We start from the raw sequence: 10,532 nt of genomic DNA, 5'->3' as shown, positions 1-10,532 counted from the left end.
CACACATCTCAACTTAAAGTGTGTTATCCTACTGCTCAACAACTGGAGGAGCTTCAGCATCGGCAGTCGCTGGAAATACTCAAGGAAGAGATGATGATGAAGAACTCTTGGGATTCTCAGAGAGTGACCTTAAAAAACAATGATGGAGTTTTTTCGAAGGGGAAGGAGTGAGACGAACTAGAAGTCGTCCCCTAAAGATGATATGATGTCCACAGGAGGGCGATGTTGTCCTCGAGAGCTGGCGAGTATAAAAGCCAGACCATTGTAGAAGCAGCAACAGAGTTATTGGGGATTAAAGATATTAAAGCTGGAATTATTCATCAGATGCTGAACACCAATTATGATGGTTTGTCTGGAGCTGATCGGCTTTCTCACGGCGTTTCATTTCCTCCAATGGAACGACAGAAGTTTAATAGCGAATGAGCTCCAGAAAGTTCCTGCAGATCTGGATGATATAGCCGATATTATTTGTGCTCTAGAAACACGGTTAAGACCGCACTTGGACTTTGGTTAGCAGCTTATAGTTCTGTTAGATGAGACAGAATCACAACACAAGCTGGAGGATGTGTAACATTCATTAAAGATTAGCATATAGAAGGGTAAATGTCCCAAATGAGTGTGAATGTATAATAATAGAAGTGTGTCGTCGTCCCAGAGGAAACACACAAGTATGGATAAAAGGACAGGCTATATAGAGAGATGGTGTTTTCATAAAGCTGAATGGGGAAAATGTGGAGAATCCAGTAAAGAGTGACTGAAACAACACAGATGGAGGTGATGGAGGCAGCTGTGCCTGGGACCTGTGTGTGTGTTTTGCATGTGTGTGTGTTTTGTGGTTTTATGTGTGTAGTTTTGAGAAAAGGAGCCATGTTTTCCTGACATATCACACTAAAACAACTTTTTGTCTAAAACATTCAGACAGAGAATTAAGTGTAGAGGGAATTATTTATTATCATCTCATCGCAATTATTCAAAGTGTATATATATATATATATATATATATATATATATATATATATATATATATATATATATATATATATATATATATATATATATAAAACCCCTACTGTTCGGACCGGGATTCGAACCCGGGTCCACCGGCATGGGAGTCGGACGCTCTAACAAGGAGGCTAAAGGCTGCAACCTCTAGTCACTAGAGCGTCTAGTCGCTAGAGCGTCTCTTGAGGTCAGAGGAGTGAGGTTTACTCGCACAGCAACTACTACTAGCTGGCCTCTGTTACACTCACCCCCCTAAACCTCACTCCCATCCGGGTCACGGCACCAATGTAACCCCTTCTGTTCGGACTGGGATTCGAACCCGGGTCCACCGGCATGAGAGTCGGACGCTCTAACAAGGAGGCTAAAGGCTGCAACCTCTAGCGTCGATCGCTAGAGCGTCTCTTGAGGTCAGCGGAGTGAGGTTTACTCGCACAGCAACTACTACCAGCTGGCCTCTGTTACACTCACCCCCCTAAACCTCACTCCCATCCGGGTCATGGCACCAATTTTACCCCTACTGTTCAGACCGGGACTCGAACCCGGGTCCGCTGGCATGGGAGTCTGACCCTCTAACGGCCGCTTCACACCGCAAGCGTGCGCGGCGCGTGAGCAGCGCATATTTTTTTCGGCGCCCATGTTAATCAATGAGTGCATTCACACCGGGAGCAGGAGCAGCACGTGAGCATCAAGCAGGAGCGTCGCGTGAGCAGCAATGAAGCGGGGGTTTCGGCTGCGAGCCTATTTTTGCTGCGCTGCTGACGCTCAATTAAAGTGAAAGCACACTTTTTAAGGACAAAATAAATGTGATTTTACAGAAAAAGTGCCTAAAATGCACACAGGAAGCACGTGTAGTGTATTTGAACAATAACTGGAGTATGTCAGAGAAGAAAACGAAGAATAAAAAATTTCTGTGGAAGATTTTAGCAATTTAAACTTGTTTTGAATAATCAGTTTGGGTGAAAGTATGTTTATGATTATTAAAAATAAAGTAAACTAGCCAGAAAATATAACAAACTTTCGTTTAGTTTAGTATTTAATATTCAGACCGGTCTGCAGCTGCAGTCATGGTGTAAAGCGAAAGCACACTTTTGATGGACAAAATAAATATAATATCACAAAAGCGCTCAAAATGCACAGAAGAAGCACATGTGGTGTGTTTTAACAATAACTGGAGTATGTCATTAAAGAAAACGAAGAATAATAATCATCTGTAGAAGATTTGCCCATTTAAACTTGTTTTAATTATTCAGTTTGGGTGAAAGTATTATAAAAAGTAAAGTAAACTAGCCAGAAAATATAATAATTTATTTTAGTTTAGTATGTAACACTCAGACAGGTATAGGCTCTATTATTGTGGGAGCCGCTGCTGTGACGCTGCACCAACGCTTCCAGTGTGAATACCCTCGTGCGTCTGCAGCTGCAGTCACCGTGTAGTTACGCTGAAGTGCTGCTCACGCGCTGCTCACGCTTGCGGTGTGAAACAGGCGTAACAAGGAGGCTAAAGGCTGCAACCTCTAGCGTCAGTCGCTAGAGTGTCTCTTGAGGTCAGAGGAGTGAGGTTTACTCGCACAGCAACTACTACTAGCTGGCCTCCGTTTTATATATATATATATATATATATATATATATATATATATATATATATATATATATATATATATATATATATAACGTAGTCAGTTATACAGGTCCTTCTCAAAATAATTAGCATATTGTGATAAAGTTCATTATTTTCCATTATGTAATGATAAATAACTTTCATATATTTTAAATTCATTGCACACTATCTGAAATAATTCAGCTCTTTTAATTTTATTTAATACTGATGATTTTGGCATACAGCTCATGAAAACTAGCATATTTCATCCGACCAATAAAAGAAAAGTGTTTTAATACAAAAAAAGTCAACCTTCAAATAATGATGTTCAGTTATGCACTCAATACTTGGTGGGGAATCCTTTTGCAGAAATGACTGCTTCACTGCGGCGTGGCATGGAGGCGATCAGCCTGTGGCACTGCTGAGGTGTTCTGGAGGCCCAGGATGCTTCGATAGCGGCCTTAAAGGGATAGTTCACTTTAAAATGAAAACTCTGCCATCCTTTACTGACCCTCAAGTTATTTCAGACCTGTGTGAGTTTCTTTCTTCAGCTGAACAAAAGGGAAGATATTTTGAAGAATGCCAGTAACTAATCAGATAACTGGAGCCATTGACTTCCATAGTAGGAAAAAAAAATACTATGGAAGTCAATGGCTCCAGTTAACTGATTGGTTACTGACATTCTTCAAAATATCTTCCCTTGTGTTCAGCTGAAGAAAGAAACTCACACAGGTCTGAAATAACTTGAGGGTCAGTAAACCATTTACCAGTGGTATTGGCATTGTGAGCAGGTGCCAGGTCGTGCTGAAAAACCAAATCTTCATCTCCATAAAGCTTTTCAGCAGATGGCATGAAGTGCTCCAACATCTCCTGATAGCGAGCTGCATTGACCCTGCCCTTGATAAAACACAGTGGACCAACACCAGCAGCTGACATGGCACCCCAGACCATCACTGACTGTGGGGACTTGACACTGGACTTCAGGCATTTTGGCATTTCCTTCTCCCCAGTCTTCCTCCAGACTCTGGCACCTTGATTTCCCAATGGCATGCTAAATTTGCTTTCATCCAAAAAAGTACTTTGTACCCCTGAGCAACAGTCCAGTGCTGCTTCTCTGTAGCCCAAAGTGTCTTGACCTGGGGAATGCGGCACCTGTAGCCCATTTCCTGCTCACGCCTGTGCACGGCGGCTCTGGATGTTTCTACTCCAGACTCAGTCCACTGCTTCCGCAGGTCCCCCGAGGTCTGGAATCGGTCCTTCTCCACAATCTTCCTCAGGGTCCGCTCACCTCTTCTCATTGTGCAGCGTTTTTTGCCACACTTTTTCCTTCCCACAGACTTCCCACTGAGGTGCCTTGATACAGCGCTCTGGGAACAGCCTATTCGTTCAGAAATGTCTTTCTGTGTCTTCCCCTCTCGCTTGAGGGTGTCAATGATGGCCTTCTGGACAGCAGTCAGGTCGGCAGTCTTACCCATGATTGCGGTTTTGAGTAATGAACCAGGCTGGTTCATTAGTTGATTCAGATGATTAGGTTAATAGCTCGTTTAGAGAACCTTTTCATGATATGCTAATTTTTTTAGGATAGGAATTGTGGGTTTTCATGAGCTGTGTGCCAAAATCATCAGTATTAAAACAATAAAAGACCTGAAATATTTCAGATGGTGTGGAATGAATCTAATATATATGAAAGTTTATTTTTTTATCATTACATTATGGAAAACAATGAACTTTATCACAATATGCAAATTATTTGAGAAGGACCCGTGTGTGTATGTATATATATATAATCAATTCTCTGCATTATCAATAATTTAATATATATTGTCTCATATATTGTCCTGCATGATTTGTTCTCTGTGCAGGTCTGAGGTCAGTTTGTCATTATGGAGAGCAGAGAGAGATCTTCATCTGCAGAACCCAGTGATGCAGCAGTGACCTCTGACCCCAGCTGTGTGTCTGTGAGGAGTGACGGATCCATGGATCATCCTCTAAAATTCAGTGAAGCCCTGACCTCTGACCCCAGCTGTGTGTCTGTGAGGAGTGACGGATCCATGGATCATCCTCTTAAATTCAGTGAAGCCGTGACCTCTGACCCCAGCTGTGTGTCTGTGAGGAGTGACGGATCCATGGATCATCCTCTTAAATTCAGTGAAGCCGTGACCTCTGACCCCAGCTGTGTGTCTGTGAGGAGTGATGGATCCATGGATCATCCTCTAAAATTCAGTGAAGCCGTGACCTCTGACCCCAGCTGTGTGTCTGTGAGGAGTGATGGATCCATGGATCATCCTCTAAAATTCAGTGAAGCCGTGACCTCTGACCCCAGCTGTGTGTCTGTGAGGAGTGATGGATCCATGGATCATCCTCTAAAATTCAGTGAAGCCGTGACCTCTGACCCCAGCTGTGTGTCTGTGAGGAGTGATGGATCCATGGATCATCCTCTAAAATTCAGTGAAGCCGTGACCTCTGACCCCAGCTGTGTGTCTGTGAGGAGTGATGGATCCATGGATCATCCTCTAAAATTCAGTGAAGCTGTGACCTCTGACCCCAGCTGTGTGTCTGTGAGGAGTGATGGATCCATGGATCATCCTCTAAAATTCAGTGAAGCTGTGACCTCTGACCCCAGCTGTGTGTCTGTGAGGAGTGATGGATCCATGGATCATCCTCTAAAATTCAGTGAAGCCGTGACCCCTGACCCCAGCTGTGTGTCTGTGAAGAGGTGAGATATGATATATTATTAGAGATAATATAATAAATGAAATGATGCAGAAGTATCCCAGAATGCTGATCTCTGAGGTGAATATCTCTGTCGAGTGTTTTAGAGTTTGTGTCTTAATCCTGATTTCTCCAAATGGTGAGATGCCGCTTGTGTGCTTCTCCTGGCTCACAGCAGACCAACAGAACTGATTATACAGCTCGAGTCTGATGCGATCATTCGGTGAATCTTTCTCTTCTAAAGCTTGAAGCGGCTCAGTATTTACTGCCATTACAGACGAACACGAGCCGGACATTTCTCAACATTTCTCCTTCTGTGGCCTGAAAAAGAAAGAAGATCATAAGCCATTAGAACAACATCAGGTTCAGTAAATAATGACTGAATGTTCATTTCTGGGTGAATTTAACGGGTCCCTTCATCCCTTTAACTGGTCTAGAGTAACTTAGAGAAGACATTTAACATGAGACTCAAAAACACACTGAATACACCGAGAGATGAGTTCGGTTTTTATTTCTGATTTCACCTCAAATCTGTGGACAAACATTCAGTGATGAACTTTGATCCCAATCTCCAGAGATAAGACACTTAGGGTGGGTTCCACCAACAAGGATTAAATTAAACTCAGTTTAGAGCTAATCTAGGATTTGTTGATCTAGGCTTTATTTTAAATCGAGTTGTGTTGCACCACTTAATTTTACAATAAATGTTTGCCGCCCTGATGAATTCGCCATTGACAGCAACAATACTAATATTCATTTATCTTCTGTACTGACCACCAGAAACTCTCTCTGACAAGTAGGAAAGGAAATAAACTTGTAAAATGTCAGCTGTCTTCATAAAGCGCTACGGAGAGAGACCGTTGCTGATCAAGCAGGCAATGAAAACACTGCTGCTACGCGTGCGGATCTCATACTCCTGGAAATATATTTATAGAAGGCTGTCAGTTAGTGGAGTATATATATATTGTGGCAGCGTAACTTATGACAAACAACTCTCTCGATTGGCTATGAGTGACTATTACTCCACTCTTGACAGCGCCGCCCGTCCCGTTTGATCGAGTGGAGCGTGCATGAGAAACGCGAGGCACGATCGCCATCACAGGCGCTCACCTCATCATCACAGCTGCTGACCATTAAATGCTAAATATAATCCTCTCTTCTTTTCTTTGTCCGAGATGAGTGACAGATCTGCATCCTGGACTCGATAGCAGGCGTAAACTCAGAGGCCGCCACGACCCTCACACTCTGACGGCTCAATTTGCTTTAATTTTCCTTTTTATTAGTAACGTTAGGCTAATAAACACCTCTCTGAGACCTGACGACACACCCAATGTTTCTATCTCTGTTCAATCATCTGCATAGTTTAATTGTAGGTGCACTTTATTTTCTTTAAACCTCCTCACATGTAAGTTTAAAATTAATCCATAATTGAGTTTAAAATTATGGAGCAACAGGATTAAAGTTGATCTATTCTAAATAGAAATTAAATCCGGGATCAAAATGATGGTTTCAATGTAAACCTGATTATTTTTAAACCAACAAAATTATGAGATAAATCTTGATTTAATGTAGATTTAAGATTAATCCTTGTTGGTGCAGCCCACCCTTATTGTCTGACAGAACCTCTGGTGTCAGATTGAGGATGAGGTTTGGGTTTCTTCATCATCTCTTAAAGCTCTTAGTGAGTTTGTTCCTGGTCTCTGTCACCTTGAGCTGCTCGCTGGAGGATTGAAAGACACGGTTTTCCTTTTCTCTGTGTTTTTCTACTTCTCTGTTTTCTGTGAAGCTGCTTTGGATCAATGTGCATTGTGAAAAGTGTTAAACTGAAACTGACATGAATGCATTAATTACACAGAAAATACAAGATTAACATAAGTATTGATTTACTGTATAAAGTGTTTACATTTTATTGATATAATCCTTTATTTGACATAATTTTTAACCTGTTCTTGTGTTGTTGTTTGATCAGAGAGGATAGAGATGATCCGACTGGAGATTCTCCTCAACTGATGAATGATGAGCTCCAGAGAGTCAAAGACAGACACAAAACCAGCATGAAGAACAAGTATGAGAGATTATTTGAGGGACTGAAACTCCAGGAGAATGAAGCCCTCCTGAACAGGATCTACACACAGCTCTACATCATAGAGGGAGAGAGAGGAGGAGTGAATGAAGAACATGAGGTTTTACAGATGGAGAAAACAGCCAGAACACAACACTCACAAGACACTCCAATCTACTGCAATGACATCTTTACAGCCTCAGCTGAACCAGGACGTGAGGAGAAACAGCAGATCAAGACTGTTCTTACTAAAGGCATCGCTGGAATCGGAAAAACCGTCTCTGTGCAGAAGTTCATTCTGGACTGGGCCGAGGGAAGAGCCAATCAGGATGTAGATTTCATGTTTGTGCTTCCATTTCGAGAGCTGAACTTGATCCGAGATCATCAGTACAGTCTTCACAGACTTCTGCTGGACTTTCATCCTGAACTTCACGATCTGGACTCGAGGATTTATGAGGAGTGTAAAGTTGTGTTCATCTTTGATGGTCTGGATGAAAGCAGAATCACACTGAGGTTTTCAGACGCTCAGGAAGTTTCTGATGTGAGTGAGGCTTTATCAGTGGATGCAGCACTGAAAAAAAAGGTGTGTTGGATTTACATAATTTAATATACATCGGTTCCACATGAATCAATTAAATTAAACAAATATAATTTGTTTACATAATCTCAACATCAGGGAATTAAGCAATTTTTAAGTAACCTAACTGAGTAATCTCAAAATGATATTAATAATATGGCTCCCTAACAGTGGTGTGAGACCCTGCCCCTTTTTTAATCAAATCACATTTTTATTTTTGTTGTAAATTGACTGATTTATAAGATACATTTTTTTTTTTTTGCATACATTGCAAATTATATGATTAAGTAAATTAGACATTGTGTTTTCCTTTCTTTTCAGTTCATATCAAAGATCTGGAAAAGAAAACTGCTCAGACAGACTTCATCAGTGGATGTGTTGATGTCAAAGGAAGTTTCTGATGTGACTGAGACTTCATCAGTGGATGTGTTGATGCCAAAGGAAGTTTCTGATGTGACTGAGACTTCATCAGTGGATGTGTTGATGTCAAAGGAAGTTTCTGATGTGACTGAGACTTCATCAGTGGATGTGTTGATGTCAAAGCTCATGAAAGGAGAGATGCTTCCCTCGGCTCTCATCTGGATCACCTCCAGACCAGCAGCAGCCAATCAGATCCCCTCCAAATACATCAACCGTCTGACAGAGATTCAGGGATTCAATGAGCCTCAGAAGGAGGAATATTTCAGGAAGAGAATCAGGGACGAGCATCAAGCCAGCAGAATCATCTCCCACATCAGAAGAGCAAGAAGCCTCCACATCATGTGCCACATACCCGTCTTCTGCTGGATCTCATCCACTGTGCTTCAAAAGCTCCTGGAAGAAGATCTGAGCGCAGAAATCCCTCAAACTCTGACTGAAATGTACATCCACTTCCTGCTGATTCAGATCAACATGAGGAATCAGAAGTATGAAGAGAGAGATCCAGAGAAACTCCTGCCGTCCAACAGAGAAGTGATTGTGAAACTTGCTGAAGTGGCTTTCAATCAGCTGATGAAGGGCAATGTGATGTTCTATGAGGAGGACCTGAGAGAGAGCGGCATAGACGTCACTGACGCCGCAGTGTATTCTGGGATCTGCACTGAGATCTTTAAGGAGGAATCTGTGATTCATCAGAGGAAAGTCTACAGCTTCATTCATCTGAGCCTCCAGGAGTTTCTCGCTGCTTTCTATGAGTTTTACTCTCATCTGATCAAGAACAAGAAACCACTGCATGAATTCAGATCTTACTGGACTAGTAAAGTCTCTCTTTATGATCTACTAACATCAGCATCAGATAAAGACTCTCTGTATGGTCTACTAACATCAGCTGTAGATAAAGCCCTCAGGAGTGAGAATGGACGGCTGGATCTGTTCCTGCGGTTCCTGCTGGGCGTCTCTCTGGAGTCCAATCAGAGACTCTTACAGGATCTACTGACACACACAGAGAAAAGCTCAGAGAGCATCAGGAGAATCACACAGTACATTCAACAGATGATCAAAGATGAGAAGGATGATGAGGATTTCATTGAGAGACTGTATGTAGATGAAATTGATATGCAACGCAAAAAAGATAAAAAACTCTCCTCTGAACTCTCAGCTGATCAGTCCATCAATCTGTTCCTCTGTCTGCTGGAAGTGAAAGATCAGACTCTGTCCAGAGAGATTCAGGAGTTTGTGAAATCAGACAAACACTCAGAGGAGAAACTCTCTCCGTCTCACTGCTCAACAATCGCCTACATGCTTCAGATCTCAGAGGAGCCGCTGGATGAGCTGAACCTCAGGAAATACAGCACATCAGCTGAGGGCAGAAGAAGACTGATACTAGCTGTGATCAACTGCAGAAAAGCTCTGTGAGTGTTCATTATTCACTAATGAAGAATCGTGTTTAATAATGAATCAGCACATTTGCTAAATGAGAGGTTTTCTCCTAAATAATAAGCTCAGAGTCTTAAAGGGCTCATGACGTGCCTTTAGATTATTTTAATGTGGAAATGAAGCAGTCAGTCAAGTTAAAGGGCTGATGAATTGAGAAATCAACTTCCCCTTGAGCTTTTGATATATAAAAGGTCATGGTAATATAAGAATATCCTGTAAGTTTCAGAGTTTAAAACGTCCTTCAGGCTTCGTACGGGTGCTTGAAATCCTTGAAAGTGCTTGCATTTTGATGTTGTGTTTTCAAGGTTTGAAAAGTGCTTGAATTTTGGATAACGTGCTTTAAAATGCTTGAAATTGTAACTGTATTCCTTTTACAACAAATACCTATCTGACTAAATAGTTTGTTTATTAAATGTAGAAATAAAAATGTTGGAGAGCCTAAAATGAAACCTGCTGTGCTCGCGATCTGCCCGTCTATTTCCATGTGCGACTCCGCCCCCAATGTTGTCTTTTCAATGAACGTTGCCTAATAGATGCTAAATACGAATTCGGGATCAAACGGGCACAAACCCCACGAAGTACCGCTTGTAAAGTCTGCAAAAATACGTGCAGCTTTTCACTATGGCCGAGTCTGCTCTTTCGAGTCACATGACTTCATAGACTTTTAAGTGAGCTAACTAAAGTATTTTACTGTAGCCGCCTATTTGTTTAACTTGCGCTATTAACTG

General features: G+C 41.7%; 1 protein-coding gene across 4 annotated transcripts in view; it reads left to right on the top strand.

Annotated features, from left to right (window-relative positions):
* Positions 1-4,950: 4,950 nt before the first annotated feature.
* Positions 4,951-10,532, top strand: part of LOC137040861 (NACHT, LRR and PYD domains-containing protein 3-like) — a 36,645-nt gene continuing 31,063 nt past the window's right edge. Inside the window, exons 1-4 of one of the 4 annotated variants that reach the window (XM_067416603.1) lie at positions 4,951-5,301; positions 7,285-7,941; positions 8,443-9,430; positions 9,509-9,779. In XM_067416603.1, coding sequence (XP_067272704.1) covers positions 4,951-5,301; positions 7,285-7,941; positions 8,443-9,430; positions 9,509-9,779 — 2,267 coding nt within the window. Of the gene's footprint in view, positions 5,302-7,284; positions 7,942-8,442; positions 9,449-9,508; positions 9,780-10,532 lie in introns of those variants that run through there. The other 3 variants (XM_067416606.1, XM_067416605.1, XM_067416604.1) reach the window with 3 other exon arrangements.

This window comes from Pseudorasbora parva, chromosome 15 (assembly GCF_024679245.1).
Source record: "Pseudorasbora parva isolate DD20220531a chromosome 15, ASM2467924v1, whole genome shotgun sequence".
Taxonomy (NCBI): Eukaryota; Metazoa; Chordata; class Actinopteri; order Cypriniformes; family Gobionidae; genus Pseudorasbora; species Pseudorasbora parva.
This window is presented reverse-complemented; position numbering and strand designations above follow the sequence as displayed.